The 17,932-nt window shown below is 42.3% G+C and overlaps 1 protein-coding gene across 1 annotated transcript in view; it reads left to right on the forward strand.

Annotated features, from left to right (window-relative positions):
• grm6a (glutamate receptor, metabotropic 6a) overlaps positions 1 to 17,884 on the forward strand; it is a 43,683-nt gene extending 25,799 nt beyond the window's left edge. The window contains exons 13-18 of the mRNA XM_046056151.1: positions 1,240 to 1,475; positions 1,562 to 1,723; positions 4,489 to 4,638; positions 12,515 to 12,655; positions 13,178 to 13,304; positions 17,846 to 17,884. Coding sequence (XP_045912107.1) covers positions 1,240 to 1,475; positions 1,562 to 1,723; positions 4,489 to 4,638; positions 12,515 to 12,655; positions 13,178 to 13,267 — 779 coding nt within the window. The 3' untranslated portion in view covers positions 13,268 to 13,304; positions 17,846 to 17,884. The remainder of the gene's footprint in view (positions 1 to 1,239; positions 1,476 to 1,561; positions 1,724 to 4,488; positions 4,639 to 12,514; positions 12,656 to 13,177; positions 13,305 to 17,845) is intronic.
• Positions 17,885 to 17,932: the final 48 nt, after the last annotated feature.

A 17,932-nucleotide genomic window follows, 5' to 3' on the forward strand; every position in this document is an offset into this window, starting at 1 on the left:
TGATGATACCAATGGAAGCTAGACGGTCCAGGAGGATATTGTGAGAGATTGTATCAAAGGCAGCAGTTAAATCGAGAAGGATCAGTATGGTAAGAAGACCTGAGTCAGCAGCCATTAGTAGGTCATTGGTGACCTTGACTAGGGCTGTTTCTGTGCTGCGGAGAGGCCGAAAACCAGATTGAAACTGTTGGAGGTTATTGTTGATGAGATGATTATGGACCTGCGCAGCAACCGTTTTTTCTAAGAATTTTGAGATAAATGGCAGGTTGGAGATTGGTCTGAAATTATTTAGGTCGTTGGGATTTGCACCAGGTTTCTTCAGTACAGGGGTAATAGCAGCAATTTTGAGAGAGGAGGGAACATGAGCAGAAATAAGAGAGGAGTGGATGATGTTAGTTATAAGGTGAGGAGAGGGAGGGTAGGCAGATTTTAACTAGGTGGGCGGGGAGAGGGTCAAGCAGGCAGGTGGATGACTTAGATTTCCGATATTTCAGTGACAGTTGGGAGTAGGAAACTAGATAATAAAGTAGACGGGGGGGGGCAGAGGTAGGTGGATAAAGTGCACTGTTATGTGAGGTCGGTAGCTATCGATGGATATTGTCCACTTTGGTTTTTGAGAAATGACAGGAAGTGTACATATTGATAGAGTACATATGTCATGATATAGTACACAATGCCATATTAGCTCAACATCTGGCACAAAATCCTTCAGTTGGTCAGGGAAGAACATCTTGAAATGAGAACAACGTGATCAGACAAAGTTTTATTATCCAGAATACTGTTTTCGTGCATTGTTAAGTTACATTTGGCTTAACGCAGCATGAAAATTTCTCCCTGGGTAAGACCTTGCTGGTGCAGTATAACTACCCTGTGTCTTGTTGCTGTGGTCAGTCTTGCCATGGCGTATGACTTTTGAAAGTAAGTCTTCAGCAACCTCACCTTGTAAGCTGAGTTTATAGCAATTTTCCCACACCTGCCTAAAACTTTTGCCCAGTACTCTATGTATTTTAATGCAGAGAGGATGACATAGAAGGCATGCAACAATACCGGTGACACAGAAGGGAACATGTGAAAAACAGACTTAAACCATGATAAGAAGATAAACGTCAGTAATTCACAATCACAAAGTTGAAGACTTTGCTTTACGTGGTTGAAGTAAAATCTTTCTGAGCTGAAAGAAGTTTCTCGATGACGTCATCAGCGGTGAAGATGAAAACACCAGTGTCTCTCTCTCTGCAGGTATATTCTTGATCTATCTGATCACCTTCCTAATGATCGCGGAGCCAGGTGTGGTGGTTTGTGCGTTCCGGCGCCTCCTGCTGGGTCTCGGCATGGCCATCACATACTCTGCCATGCTGACTAAAACCAACAGGATCTACCGCATCTTTGAACAAGGCAAGAGGTCGGTGACCCCGCCCAAATTCATCAGCCCCACCTCCCAGCTCATCATCACCTTCATACTCATCTCCGTTCAGGTGAGGGGTCAGACCACTTCCTGTTTCTGTTTCAGCAGCTTGTTATATGATTCAGGTTAATCTTTGTGTGTGTGTGTGTGTGTTAGGTCCTCGGTGTGTTTGTGTGGTTTGCCATCATCCCTCCTCACACCATCATCGACTACGAGGAGCTCCGCCCCCCGAACCCAGACCTGGCCCGAGGCATCCTGAAGTGTGATATGTCTGACCTGTCAATCATCTGCTGCCTCAGCTACAGTATCATACTCATGGTAACATCTATATCCAGTATTGATTTTTTTTAATTGCTCATTTATTGATCGTCTGATGTTGAACAGAAGCTCTCATGAGAATCAGAATCAGAATGAGCTATAATGTAAAGTAGTGTTTTACACATTAGAGGAATTTGCTTTGGCGATAAGGTGCTACACGTAGACAAACATACAGCTGACATGAATAAATGTAGAAATATATAAATATGGAATAAACAAGTTATATAAGAATATTAAAAAGAATAGAGAAAAATAATACAACTATTTGCAGAGAAAGAACAACGTTGCAGATATTTACATGTGCATTATTCTGGGTTTGTGTTGTGCAGACGTTTTGCAATGAAATATATAAACATAACGATGTAAAAATATACAACAACAAAGATCAACAATTAACAACAAATATGTGCAATGTGCCAGGTTTGTGCAGGATAGGAAATGAAATAGTGTTTACATTTGTATTATTTGAGTGTCAGTATGGGGCCCTGTTGAGGAAGCCCACTGCCATCGGAAAGAAACTGTTTTTGTGGCGAGAGGTTTTGGTCCTGATGGACCGCAGCCTCCTGCCAGAGGGGAGAGTCTGAAACAGTTTGTGTCCGGGGTGGGAGGAGTCAGCTGCAATCTTTCCTGCTCGCCTCAGAGTCCTGGAGGCGTACAAGTCCTGAAGAGAAGGTAGATTGCAGCCAATCACCTTCTCCGCAGACAGAATGATACGCTGCAGCCTGCCCTTGTCCCTGGCAGTGGCAGCAGTGTACCAGATGGTGATGGAGGAGGTGAGGATGGACTCAATGATGGCGGTGTAGAAGTGCACCATCATTGTCTTTGGCAGGCTGAACTTCTTCAGCTGCCGCAAGAAGTACATCCTCTGCTGGGCCTTCTTGGTGAGGGAGGTGATGTTCAGCTCCCACTTGAGGTCCTGGGAGATGATGGTGCCCAGGAAGCGGAAGGAGTCCATGGTGGTGACTGGGGAGTTACACACGATGGGGCTGGGCTCTTTCTGAAGTCCACGACCATCTCCACGGTCTTCTGAGCGTTGAGCTCCAGACTGTTTCTGGCTGCACCAGGTCACCAGATGGTCGATCTCCCACCTGTAGGCGGACTCATCCCGACCATCGCCCATCGCCCAATGAGGGTGGTGTCATCCGCAAACTTCAGGAGCTTCAGCAGACTGGTGACTGGAGGTGCAGCTGTTGGTGTACAGGGAGAAGAGAAGGGGGGAAAGAACGCAGCCTTGAGGGGATCCGGTGCTGATGGTCCTGGAATCAGAGATATGTTGTCTCAGCTTCACGTGCTGCTTCCTGTCCGTCAGGAAGTCTGTGATCCACCTGCAGGTGGAGTCAGGCACGTTCAGCTGGGAGAGATTGTGCTGCAGCAGGGCCAGGATGATGGTGTTGAAAGCAGAGCTGAAATCCACAAACAGGTCCTGGCGTAGGTTCCTGGGGAGTCCAGGTGCTGAAGGGTGCAGTGAAGGGCCATGTTTACTGCATCATCTACAGACCTGTTGGCTCTGTAGGCGAACTGCAGGGGGTCCAGGAGTGGGTCTGTGATTGATTTTAGGTGGGACAACACAAGGCGCTAAAAGGACTACATAACCACAGAAGTCAGGGCGACAGGTCTGTAGTCGTTTAGTCCAGTGGTTCTTGGTTTCTTGGAGACAGGGATGATGGTGGAGGCTTTGAAGCAGGCTGGCACATGGCATGTCTCCAGTGAGGTGTTAAAAATGTCTGTGAACACCAGAGACAGCTGATCAGCACAGTGCTTCAGGGTGGATGGGGAGACAGAGTCCCGCCCCGCTGCTTTGCGCGGTTTCTGCCTGACCTGACTTCCTTCTCTGTGATGGAGAGAGGAGGGGAGGGGGTGGAGCTGGCCATCTCTGAGGAGGGAGGGGAAGAAGTGGTGGACTGTGGCTGAAGCTGAGTGGAGGAGTCACAGGGGATGGTGTCCGATTGACTCTCAAAGTGGCAGTAGAACTGGTTCAGCTCATTTGCCAGGCGAGAGTCATTAATGGAGTGGGGGATTTTGGGTTTGTAGTTTGTGATCTGTCTGAACCCCCTCCAGACAGAAGTGGCGTCGTTTGCAGAGAACTGGTCCTTTAGTTTCTCGCACCTCCCTGCTAAACCTGTACTTTAATGCCCTGCACCCGGCTCGGTCCCCACTCCTAAATGCCTCCTCCTTTTCCAAACACGCCTGAAGATCCTCTACAGCTTCACTGGTCCGTTTCTTTGATTTCCTCACTACAGGTTTACACAACTTTAATTTTTGCCTGTAAGCAGGAATCAGGTAGATCAGTTTGTTGCACAGCAAGCACAGGAGAGAAATATTGCCGGTAGTGGTGTGTGGAGTCCCCTACGGCGAAAACGCACGAGCGACCCAGCTCGTTTTCCTCTCCTGCGGCGCTTCACTTTGCGAACGACAGCGAGAGAGCCCTTCACCAAAATGTCCAATAATTCCACTGATGACGCGAGAAAAGTGGGAACTAAATCCACTGGAGTTGTTCCTCTGATGTTCCTGAGCTCTTCTCTGGTAAAAGAGCCCCAGGAATCACAGCCGATTACAAAAGTGGTTGTGTGGTACGGGGCACCCATGAACTGGTGTAATGAATTTGATTCATCGTCATGTACAGACTGCAGATATTAGTTAAACTAGGCTATCGTAAGCACTGTAAGATTTTAATTCAGTGAAGCATGCGCCTGTTTCCTTTAAGACCATGATTGTCATTGTATTATTCAGACTGAGCAGCTAACCTGTATCATTCTTCTTGTTAGGTGACGTGTACGGTGTACGCAGTAAAGAGTCGTGGCGTTCCAGAGACGTTTAACGAAGCAAAACCAATCGGTTTCACCATGTACACCACCTGCATCATCTGGCTCGCCTTCGTGCCAATCTTCTTTGGTACCGCCCAGTCCACTGAGAAGGTAAGGCCAAACCAGGATCAACCAGGCTAAACAGGGACGAGCTAAAACCAGGATAGACTAGGTGTCAGGTGAGGTGTGGGTGCCAGGAGTGAATGTGTGAAGAACAGCATCTGTACATGGGCATGTTTCCTGGTTATGCTCAGGTTTATGGAATACCCTGGATATGTTAGACCATGTAAACATCATATCCTGGTTTTGAGAAACCTGAATGTGTTAGCTCCGATAGAAACCAGGTCACTGTGGTCCGTAATCACCTAATCCAGGTTTCTGATTCTGCCATGCTGACAGGTGTGTATTCAGCGTAAGTTGTGAAGTAGTTATTCAGCAAAACAAACAATACGATGGTAAATAATATGATGTTTATGAAATAATGGGAAAGTCCGTAGTGCAGATCATAAATTGTATTATCACTGCTGCCTCCCGTTAGTGATAATCAGTGGAGAAGTTCAATCCTGCAGAGTTCATCGTCAGCTGTTATGGAAACTCAGTCACTCTCAAATGAGTGTCTGACATGTTGATAAAGAAAGACTCACCTGCAGCAGACGACCTGGATAATGTTCTGATTATATAAACCGGGAGATGAATAATCAGGTTTGTTGTTCCATGTAAACTTCATATCCTGAATAAGATCAAATCCAGAATATTGATATGCATGTAAATGTACTCACTTACTGGCAGAGAGACCCAGTTGTTCATCATCTGGATGTTGACCTGACAACTTGGTCCTCCTCACAACAAAGGGGGTTAACAACTAGTTCCTGTTTAAACATTGATCATCTGTCCATGTTAAAGTAAGAACTTGTGTTACGAGGCTTCAGCCTGTTGCCGCTGTTACACCAGATTTTGTGACATGTGAAATGAGCAACAGCGTTCAGAGCTTCCTACACACCAATCACAGTTATTCAGTTGATATTTGCTGAATGATGAAGTAGATTGAATTTTATTTCCACCGTGTTGTTTAAATTGTCAAGTTGAAAAATTTGTGAATGTTGCAACAAAAGCATCTTCCACTCCGCCCGGAGCAAATTCGCAGGAATTCGCATCTTTGCATTGACTTTGTGTGTAATCAAGCTGCCAAAACGTTGGATTTGCTTTCAGTGTGAACACAGTATAAGGCCTAGTTTAAGTGGCTGCAAGCTTTTCAGTAATAGTGAAACCTTAAGATTTCACTATTTCGTCTGTAATTTAGGTTCTCTAATACCAGCAAATTCTCATGCAATTAAAATCCATATATTCAGCCCAGTTGTCTGTTCTCACCGTGTCAATACAATTAAATTTACAGTGAACTGGAGGAGTTATGTGGTACCCTAAATAGTAACACCCATTCTCATAATTCAGTCAGGACAACTTCCATCAAAGAAACTGTATATATTTATATATTTATAAACTGTAAAATTTTGCGCCACAGTACTTATGTTTGGCGGTATGGCTCTGGGCTCTTCCTGCCCTTCCAAGCGCCTACATGGAAAGCCAGAGGCGGAGGGCGTCAGCTAAGACCCGCCAGGGTGCAAGGCTAAGCAAAAGAAATAAAAGAATAGACAAACCGTGGGAAAAGTATTCCTAAAGGTTTACTCGCGCAGATACTTCTTGTATTGGGATCTTGCTTGATGGTGATGAAATTATTAATAGTGTGGTATTAAATGGATTAGTAGAGGTCTGGTCTGGTGAGGGGAGAAACGGACAGGAAAGCAGCTACATCATAGTTTTATTAAAGTCTCAGTTTTCTGCAGTTTAACTTTAAACTCTGGAGAGTTTGAACAAAAAAACTCTTTTTTCAAAGACGAGTTCATGAATTAAAGACGTTCAATGTGGAAGAGTTGAAATCTCCAGAAATGCTCCTGAATGGTGAGATTGTTCTGTCAAACGGCTTCAGACAGAGTTTGTTTCCTCTGAGGAGAAAAGAATAAACTGTTTTCAGTGTTTGTGGTTCAGCGTGAGTTCAGGGAAGAGCGAGTCTTTAATGCAGCTGAGAGATAAATGGCTGCAGAATTAAACTCAAAGCGGAACATTTCCAGGCAGAAGGGAACAGCTGGATTATACAGATTATAAACCAAAACAGGGCGTCATTATAGAACAACAACTTTGTTCAAACCAAAGTTACAAAGAGCTTTAACAGACAGATAAAAAGAGACAATAAAAGCCAGAAATAACATGAAGGAAAACAGCAGCGTCAGACGGAAACAGATTCATCTGAGAGGAAACAAAAGAAAACAGATTAACAGACCTGGAAATGAAAAGATGCAAAGCTGTCTGTTTCTCTGGATTATTTACATCCATCTCACCAAGAGCTGCTCGTGTTTCCAGTGAGAAGCAGAAACCTTTCAGTGTGTGATCAGGATCAGGATCAGATTTATTGACAGGTTATTGGTGCATAACAGCCAAACTATTAAACTAAGAGAAAAATCTATGGAACATCAAGACAATATGTCAGACCTAAATATAGATTTAATCCGACCTGCAGATCCTGAATCATTTATTTTTACATTTAGCAGATGCTTTTGTTCAAAGGGACTCACAAGCAGCCTACAAAGGAAAGTGAATAAACAACAAATTGCTGTCAGTAGACCAAGGATGTCAATAGAACAAGTTCCAAGTACTCATAATTGCTGGGCTAGTTCTAGCCAAGAGTTCACTTATAGTATTTCTTGATGGCTAAGACATAATAAAACTGGGATCCACGTAATCTTCATTATCACCTTCTTAACACAGCAGACGTCTTCTCTTGCAAATGTGTTAACACTTTTACATTTGTTTCACCAACCCGTTCTCCCTCCACGACTCGTCACATATGGGACGCATGGTCGAGACCCATCGGCATCCCTGTAGCGTCATCGCTCAACGCAGTGGGGGAAACCCTGTAGCGTCAGTTTTTACGGCAGGTACATGATATTTAACAGGAAAGACTGAGTAAGGAGGTGGTCGGGGTTCATGGAGGGCCAGAACCCCGACTTTGAACCAGTAGTTTTGTTGCCTGAACCCAACCAAATTGCAACATTTCACAACTTTAATAATGTGCTGTTTCAATGGGGATGTTTCGAAGCGCTAGCGTTTTATTTTGAAAATCTAACCAGACGTTGTTGCTAAGTGTTTCTTATTTGACTTTTAGAGCCTTAGACATCTAAAAATGACGCTGAGGAGAGCGTTAAAAAGCGACGGCAAAGGTTCTCGACCAAACGTCAAGATGTGACGAGTCGGGAGCGAGAACGTGTTGGTGAGACACATTTTCACCCTTTTTCAAAACACTAAACACAGATGTTATTGAAAGACCATAAAATACTTAATTGCACTGAACAAAACGTGGAAAACGTGTTTTCACAGCTGATAGAAATTACTTGCAGACTTATGAATCTCTTATGCACCTGTGTGAAACTCCTTTCATAACTCTTCAGTCAGCAGTCAGTACTCGTCCGTCTTTATAGTATGTAGAGGACGTGGCAGAGGGGCCAGGCTAGTGCATTGACAGTTTTAGTTTCTGATTTTGGGTGAAATTCTTTAATGACTCTTTGGTGAAGAAAGAATGCAGCAGGAAAGCTGGACCATAATGAATATCCTACAGTAATTTGTTAAATGTGGGTGCAGTTCATGGGCAACGTAAAGACCTGCACACAAGAATAACATGAATGAAGAAAACTGTCTTTTTCAAATGCCTCTTTTTTTTTTACAGTATTACAGTTTTTCTTTATGGCTTGAACACATTTCTTGAAATCGTGCCTCTTTTTCTCAAAACTCTAAACACAAATCCACAACTTCTCACCCAGTTCCCCAAACATCCTATTTTCAGGTCAAAATGAAGCTCTCCACTCAAAACCATCCAATCTTGCTGAAAAACCAAACTTTGCTTTCAGACAGGACACACAAGCCCTCAAACACACATTTATTCATTTAGCTGACGCTTTTATCCAAAGCGACTTACAGGTCGCACGCCTCTTATTATTCTGCCCCAGCGTCCCGTCTTTGGTCTGGGACAGGCCAGAGATTTTTGTTCTCCACCTCCTGCTCCTGCTCATCTTACTTCTATCCCATCTCCTCCTCCAACTCCTACTGTTCTTCTTCCTTCACCTCTTCCTCCTCCTCCTCTCTGGTCTTCTCTGTCTTCCTTCATATTTCTCTGGATCCATTGTTTCCAAACTGAATGAACTGACTCCGGCTCTGTTGAAGCTTCTGATTTGGGACTGTTTGTGTTTCCACCTGGGTAGCTGTGTGCTAATTGAGCTCACCCTGTGCTGACTTGAGTGAACAATACTGAATATTACTGTAAGTAGTAACAGGACATCTCAAAAAAGTGTGAACAGTGCAGGTGCAGAGGTGCAGCAGGCTTTGTTATCTCTGGTAAAATCATCTTTGCAGAAAATACCGTTTTTTTCAGGTTGCTAACATGCATCAAACTGAAGCCACATTGTCAAAACCTCTTCACACAGTCAGAGAAAATGTGAATAATTTTTCATTCATTTCACACAAAATGCATTTAATTACCACATTCTCCAAAATCCATGAACTCTTTTCTCTGAACTGCAGTCCCGTTTTTCTGAGTTGTTTCCACAGTAACACCGGAACTGAGACACAAAGACCACAGCCTGAAATTCATGAAACAACCCGCTGAAAGAAATCTGCCTAAATAGAAACACATTTCCTGCTTTACAGTCAGACTGCAGTTGCACAAAACACTACACACAGTTCTCTACACACAGAGACGTAAACTATGTGAACTTAAAGTTTAAGTATTTCTGTCTTTGAATGTGACACAGTGTGCTGGAGATATAAAGTTACTGTTTCATTTATTTATTTTATTTAAATTTTTAATATATTTTTATTTTTTTAACACACACAAACACACACACGCCTACTGTTTCATTTATTTATTTTATTTAAATTTTTTATATATTTTTATTTTTTTTAACACACACATACACACACACGCTTACTGTTTTATTTATTTATTTTATTTTAACATTTTAAAATATTTAAAAAAATTTTAACACACACACACGCTTACTGTTTTATTTATTTATTTTATTTAAACATTTTTTTAAAAATTAAATTTTTTTAACGCACACACACGCTTATTATTTCATTTATTTATTTTATTTAAACATTTTAAAAAAATTTTTTTACACACACACACACGCTTACTGTTTTATTTATTTATTTTATTTAAACATTTTAAAGATTTTTTTTTAACACACACACACGCTTACTGTTTTATTTATTTATTTTATTAACACACACACGCTTACTGTTTTATTTATTTATTTTATTTTAACATTTAAATTTTTTTTAACACACACACACGCTTATTGTTTTTATTTATTTTATTATAACATTTTAAAAATTTTTATTTTTTAACACACACACACGCTTACTGTTTTATTTATTTATTTTATTTTAACATTTTATAATATTTTTATTTTTTTAACACACACACAACACACGCTTTCTGTTTTATTTATTTATTTTATTTTAACATTTTAAAATATTTTTATTTTTTTAACACACACACACACGCTTATTGTTTTTATTTTTTTATTAACATTTTTAAATATTTTAATTTTTTTAACACACACACGCTTATTGTTTTATTTATTTATTTCATTATAACATTTTAAAATATTTAATTACTTGTTTAATGAAATGTATGGGGTTGATTGTTCTTATGTAGTTTGTATGATGCTTTGGCAATGTTGTTGTTACACATTCATGCCAGTAAAGCTAATGTGAATTAAATTGAAGTGTTCTGCAGGTGGTGGAGCAGTGATGAGAGACGAGTTCATGGATTTTGGAGAAAGTGGTCACTGAACGCATTTTGTATGAAAGGAATGAAAAATTATTCACAATTTGGTCCACATACACTTCTGTTTCACTGACTGCGTGAAGAGTTTTGATTGATGCTCGTTAGCAAATATGCTTCTATCCTTTTCATTCTACATCTACAGTATGTAAAGACTGAACAAATGACACAGGCATGTAGAACAAATTAAAGTTGAACTTGGTCATATTTATAGCTGTATTTTGTATTTTGTTGACTCACAACAAGCATCAATAAAGCATCAAAACCGTAAGAGATCTGCCAATGACAATAGATACTAGTAAGAGCTATTCACACGTATGGCACCAATGGGATAAACACCTATGGGAAGAACTGAGAGTTAATGAATAGTGCAATCAATACAAGAGAAGAGCCCAGGAAGTGCATGTTACAAGTTAGGGGGTTCGAGGTGTTATCAGAGGAAGTGTTCTCTGCAGAGTGTTCAGGAGCTTCTTGAAGTCAGGGAGGGACGCTGCTGCTCTGATGGCGTGCGGCAGCTCGTTCCACCATCGTGGAGTCACAGATGAGAACAGGGACTGAGGTCGCTTTGTGTGAAGGGATGGTAGAGCCAGGCGGCGTTCGCTGGAGGAGCGTAGTTGCCCAGAAGGAACGTGGTTGAGGAGCCAGTTTGTAGTTTGATGTTATGGTGATGTTGATGTTATGGTGGATAGATTGCTGTTAGGAATGTGGTTTAGTGTTCATGTTTTCCTGTTTAGTCTGCTTTCATAAGTTTGGTTTTGTGTTCTGTAAGTTTTATTTAGTCCTTTGCCTTGTGTATTCCCGTGTACTTCCTGTTTTATTCTGAAGTTGTCTGTGTTTGCAGCCACCTAACAATTGCTTGGCTGGAATGACCAAGAGTTCAGTCTTAGAGAGGTTTAGTTGAAGGTGGCGAGCCTTCATCCATGCAGATATGTTTGAGTGACAGTCTGTGATCCGTACCCAGACGCATTGGTCGTCTGGCGGGAAGGATAGGTAGAGTTGCGTGTCGTCTGCGTAGCAGTGGTAAGAGAAGTCGTGCGAGCGAATGATCGGCCCCAGTGAGGTGGTGTAAACTGAGAAGAGAAGGGGCCCTAGCACTGAGCCTTGGGGCACCCCTGTGGAGAGGCAGCGGGAGGAGGATAATTGTCCTTGACACAAAACATTGTAGGATTCGAACCACAGGAGTGCTTTACTCGAGAACCCCATTGCTGAGCAGGATCCTGTGATTGACTGTGTCAAAGGCAGATGATAAGAACCGAGGACCGGGCTGCAGCTGTAGCTGACCTTAGGGCTTCTGGTACAGACAACAGAGACGTTTCAGTCGAGTGGCCACTCTTAAAACCAGACTGATATGGATCTAGGAGGTCATTCCGTGAGAGGAATTCTGTCTGAAGACCGCCCGTTCAATAGCATTGGATAAAAATGGCAGTGGTGAAACTGGCCGATAGTTCTCAACTTGAGTTGGGTTGAGGGCTTGTTGAGCGTGGGTGTAACCCGAGCCCTTTTGAAAGTGGTCAGGAAGGTTCCTGAAGCCAGAGAAGTATTTATCACATGAGTGATTGCTGGGACCACGGTAGGAGATATGGCTTGGAGGAATCGGGTCCAGTGGGCCTGTAGTGGGGCGGCTACGGGTCAGGAGTCCTGATAGCTCGCTCTCCGTGAGAGCAGTAAACGAGGAGAGTGAAGTGACATTGACCTGGTGTAGTGACTGATTGAAAGAATATATTAATTTGACCCCCAGTTGTGTTCTGTGGTGGGTGAGTGTTGAGTCTTTTTGGCCAGGGAGCTTCAGTTTCAGCCTGAATGGTCAAAGCAAATGAGAATATCTTTAATGTTCTGGCAAAAACAACAAGTTAAAAAACCATCAGTGTGTTCCTGAGGGAACAGGATAGTTCTCGTGTTCAGTGAGGAGGTTCTTGGAGACTTGTAGTTAGTTCTCAGGGTCCTTTGGGAGGTTCTAGTGGTCACTGAGGAAACTAGAGTGTTGCATGCTGCTGGAGCACCAATGCAGCTCTGGAGTTCTAGTGGTAAAAAAGGTTCTAGTGGTATTTTAGGAGGTTCTCTCTCAGTGAACGTGTCTCTGTGTCTCTGCAGATGTTCATCCAGACGGCCACGCTGACGGTCTCCATGTCTCTCAGTGCGTTCGTCTCTCTCGGGATGCTCTACATGCCCAAAGTTTACGTCATCATCTTCCACCCCGAGCAGAACGTCCAGAAGAGGAAGAGAAGCTTCAAGGTCTGAACCTCATGGAGTCCCTGAGGGTTGCTCTGTTGATGTGTTGCCTGATGGATGCTGTGTTGTTTTACCTGATGGTTGCTGCGTTGTGTTGCCTGATGGTTGCTGTGTTGTGTTACCTTATGGTTGCTGTATTGTGTTGCCTGATGGTTGCTGTGTTGTGTTGCCTGATGGTTGCTGTGTTGCCTTATGGTTGCTGTGTTGCCTTATGGTTGCTGTGTTGTTTTGACCAATGGTTGCTGTTGTTGTGTTGCTTGTTCTGATTATTGTTGTGTTGTTGTTTTGGCTGATGGTTGCTGTGTTGTGTTGCCTGATGGTTGCTGTGTTGCCTTATGGTTGCTGTGTTGTTTTGCCAGATGGTTGCTGTTGTTGTGTTTCTTGTTCTGATTATTGTTGTGTTGTTGTTGTTGCCTGATGGTTGCTGTGTTGTGTTGCCTGATGGTTGCTGTGTTGTTTTACCTGATGGTTGCTGTGCTGTGTTGCCTGATGGTTGCTGTGTTGTTGTTGTTGTGTGTTTTGCAGGCTGTTGTCCAGGCTGCCAGAGTATCTCAAAAATCGTCAAATGAGAAACAGAACGGAGAGACAAAGATTGAACCTGACAGATCGCAGTAACACCGCAGTAATTCTGCAGTAATACTACAAAGTGCAGGTACTGAAACTACACACCACAGTATACACCAATATACACAGTTTAACAAGTAAAACTGATGTAAAAACCTTCATGTTATCTACAACAAAAGTTTATTTATTTTATGTTTTGTTGCATCTTGAGCACTGTAAGCAATGTTAGTAATGTTAGCACTGTTAGCACTGTTAGCACTGTTAGTAATGTTAGCACTGTTAGCACTGTTAGCAATGTTTGTAATGTTAGCACTGTTAGCACTGTTAGCACTGTTAGCACTTTTAGCAATGTTAGCACTGTTAGCAATGTTAGTAATGTTAGCACTGTTAGCACTGTTAGTACTGTTAGCAATGTTAGCACTGTTAGCAATGTTTGGTTCGGACTGTAATATCTCTACAACTTCTTATTTAATTAATTAATGGATTTTATTTTCTAGCACCAATCACAGAAGTTATCTTGCACTTTTCAGATATGCTCTATCTGAAAAGTGCAAGATAACTTCTGTCAAGACCGAGACCCGAAACTTCCCACCATGAGCAAACACTTGGCCACAGTGGCAAGGAAATACCAGACCTAAAAGAAAATAGACTATATTTAGGGTTGGGTATCGAGAACTGGTTCCAAATTGGAGCCATTTTTTAATTTCCAAGAACCGTGGATTCGTTAAGACAATTCTTCATTTAATTCCACTGCTGCAGAATAACTAAGAAGGTCATTTTTCAGGGATCAAGTCATGAGTTAATAAATTCAAGTGGGAGGAAATGAAGCTTGAAAGTTGATGCAAAAACAAATTTCTACACCTCGGAGCAGCCTGTTACTACGTCCTCAGAAGCTGAGGAAGTGAAGGAAGAGAGAGCAGCTGGTCACCAGTAGAGCCTACAGTGATATAATTAACAAAACTCCTTCATTTAAGTGTTATAAATATCTGAAAACATCTGTTTTGGCGATGTAAACATTTTTAATTTTGAACTTGAACTACTTAGATTTCGATACGAACTAAAAAAAACGGGGGTGTTGTAAAACTTTCGACTGGTAGTGTGTATCTTGCACCGGTTCTTTGTATAATTGTTAAAACTTGATGATATGCATATTTATATTTGGCACTTGCACGTCTGTGATTGTATTGTGTTGTAAAGCACTTTGGGCTGCCTCGTGGATGAACACGGGTTAAAACAATAACATCACTGCTACATGATTTTAGTCATAATAACTCTGTTGTCACACGTTATAATAAAGATGTAGATTATATACAACTACAACTCCCAGCATGCCCTGGGAGGAAGACGAGCTGGCGGATAAATAGAAATCCCTCTCTGTCTTAGAAGTATTTAAACATCATCAGATATCATTTTTGTCTGTGCAGTCATACTATTGATACACAGGGGGCGGGGTTTATGTCCGTATATGGTCGCTTATGTGGTCAGTGGGTGGAGCTGACACGTGTGCGTTGAGCAGGATGGAGATGATACCTGACGTTTGGAAGCTGCTGCAGATATTTCTGGAGGAGCTGCTGAATATTTCAGCTGCTTGTGAAAGATTCATGTTGACGTTAACAGCTGCGTGCTCAGGAGCAAGGCACCAACGCTGCAGGGTGACGCTTCTGTTCATCGATACAAACTGAGGCGAGCTCGGGTTAATATTTCTTCTTCTCCTCGGGGAACAGAACCATCAACCACATTATCACTCTGACACACGGACAACAGAGTGGAGAGTAAACCTGAGCAGAGGAGGTTAACAGGGCCAGACCTGATTGACTCTCCGCCAATCAGATCTCAGCCCTCACACAAGACGCGACCAGTGAACGACTTCCTCTGTTTATATTTATATTATAAAGAAATTAGTTTTTCCATTAAATTTACATTTACTCATTTGGCAGACGCTTTTATCCAAAGCGACTTACGTTTGAGGAACAACATCAACAGAGCAGCTCGAGCAGCACGAGATCCACAGCTGACAGTAAAAACTAGTAAGAGCATAATAATGATGACGGTAAATATGATGTGACCTGCTGCATAATTAATGAACTAACTCACTTCAAATCATGTTGAGTTTCACTGAAAGAGACCTGATGACTTTTTAATTAATAAACTGTATATGTGTCTTTACAGCACAGGCTCACATCAAAATGTGTAAAAGCTAAGATCTCTGTGAAGGTTTTCAGTCATCCAGGTCCCGGTCTCACTCCCAACTCGTCACATCATTTTGTAACGCACTGGGGAGCCCCGTAGTGTCACAGTTCAATCCACTGGGGATGTAGCGTCTCTCTTGGAGGGTAAAGGCAGGAATATGATATTAAACAGAAAAGTCAGAGTAAGGAGGTGGTTGGAGGGCCAAAAACCGAACTTTCAACCACAAAACCAGAAGTTTCCCCTGTGAAACAAAAAGTCAACATTATGTGTTTTTATTTAATCAGAATCAGAAACTTTATTGATCCCTGAGGGGAAATTCTTTTGTCACAGTTGCACACTTACCAAGGCATAAGGAACAGGAACAATAAAAAAAAGTAGGTGGATAAAGAAATATGTAAATATAAGCGTATAAATTTAAAATACAAAGAAAAAAATATAAAAGAGTGTTCAATATTTACATTATTAAAGAAAAAGTACAAGTGAATAAATAGCAGCAGAGAATATTGCACAATACAGATAATAACTAAGTGCCCGTGTGTCAGAAACTTAGAGTTGTTGAAGGACCTCAGCCTCCTCAGAAAATAGAGACGGCTTTGTGTTCTTGGCCCAGTCCAGTTTATTGTCCATGTGGTATTTGTAGTCCTCCACAAACACTGACCCCCTGGATGGAAACTGGGGTCCCTGGTGCCTTGGCTCTCCTTAGATCCACAACCCTGCTGATCCTGATCCACAGCTCTGTCCTCTGCCTCGCCACCCTGCTGATACATCCAACCACAGCAGAGTCGTCAGAAAACCTCTGAAGACGGCAGGACTCTGTGTAGTGGCTGAAGTCGGTAGATGGTCAAGAGGTTGCATAATTTACATAACGTACTTATTGAAATCCAAACCACGATCTTTTCCTGAACCTAACCAAGACATTTTGTTGCCTAAACCAAACCAAATAGCGACATAACACAACTTTACAGTTTTTTACAACTGCTTCCACACGTTTTCAAAACCTTTATTCAAAACTCTGCACACAAAATGCAAAATGCCTCAGATGTCCTTCAGAATGAAACACTGCATTCAAAATGCATAATCATCCCAAAATGAAGAATTTGCATCAGATGGGATAACAGTGAATTATTGGATATCATTTACACACCAGGGCGGCGCAGTGGTGCAGTGGTTAGCACCTCACAGCAAGAAGGTCGTGGCTTCAAACCCTGATATAAACAACAAACCTAAAATAAATCAGTAATAACTCCTCAACCATCAGGCCTAGACGCATAATTCTGGTCTCCTCTGAAAGATCAGAAGCTAAGGAATATGAATGAACCTATTTATTTTTCTATTGAAGAGTAAATGCAGATACCTGGTAAAAAATAAAAAAAAGCTGTATTTTAATGCAATAAACCATCAAAACCATCATAAGATAGATTATAATGCAACTGAATATCTTTTAAACACGGGAATACAACTGTAACTGTAAGTGTGATAAAAAGAAACTGTTTTCATACAATGTTTTTACAAAATATTTCAGGCAAATGTCCATGTTTTGGCTTCTATTGGGAGTTATCTTCAAAACATTATTTCTCTCCACACAAACACGTTCCAAATAACATAAAGCTTCCAGAACATTGAAATATTGATAAAAAATAGTCAATATTCCCGTAACCTAAAGCACTCCCGTGCTTTCCATCCCACACCTTGAGAACAGAACATCCTACTGGGCTGGAAGTGGCCTCCATCTCTTCGCCTCGAGCAGACGAGTCGTTTGGTATATTGGATACCACCAAGTTTGACGTTCTAGCTGAGCCTTCTAGCTTCACAGAGGTGTGGACCACGGATAGGGTGATGCAACAGCAGTTTCAGACATGATTTTCCCATTTGCATTTTGCACGAAAATCACGTGCTGCCCCTTGTACCGGGGGCGTCTGCGCTCAAGAGGTTTTAAAGGGTACCCAGGGCATTAAAAAGCAACGCCAAGGGGTCTTGACCAAGCGTCCATTTTTGAGGATTTGTGAACAACAACTAAAAGACAAAACCCCACCACCCCCATCCCCCGCCTGAGTTTATCCACTGCTCATTCATATATGACTGGGTGAACAGAGCTCTGTCTCTGTGTGTTTTAATTAATAATCAGAGCTGTTAAAGAGACAACCCGCCTGCAGCTGAACATTAATGCCATCAGAGTGAAACCAGCTGGACCAGAGTAACGCAGGCAGGAAGCGACTCCCCTCACTGACCCTGCAGACCCGAGTCTCCGTCTCAGCCCTTTACTCACAGTAAATGTTAATACAAACTGACCGTCGCTTGTTCTGTTGTTCATCAACCAGGATGACTTCACCGCACCTCATCCAATCAGCATACATTATAGGTGACTGACCAACGGCAGCGTGGGCTGAGTGTGATCAGGATCTGAGCGCTACCCCTGATGTTTCTGTTCTGTCTTCTCAGGTAGCAGCTGACCAATCCCTGTCCAGGGCTCTGATGACATCATGAAGATCCCATGCCCCCCCCCCCCCCCCCCCCCCCCCCCCCCCC

This window comes from Micropterus dolomieu, linkage group LG08, assembly GCF_021292245.1.
Source record: "Micropterus dolomieu isolate WLL.071019.BEF.003 ecotype Adirondacks linkage group LG08, ASM2129224v1, whole genome shotgun sequence".
Lineage (NCBI taxonomy): Eukaryota > Metazoa > Chordata > Actinopteri > Centrarchiformes > Centrarchidae > Micropterus > Micropterus dolomieu.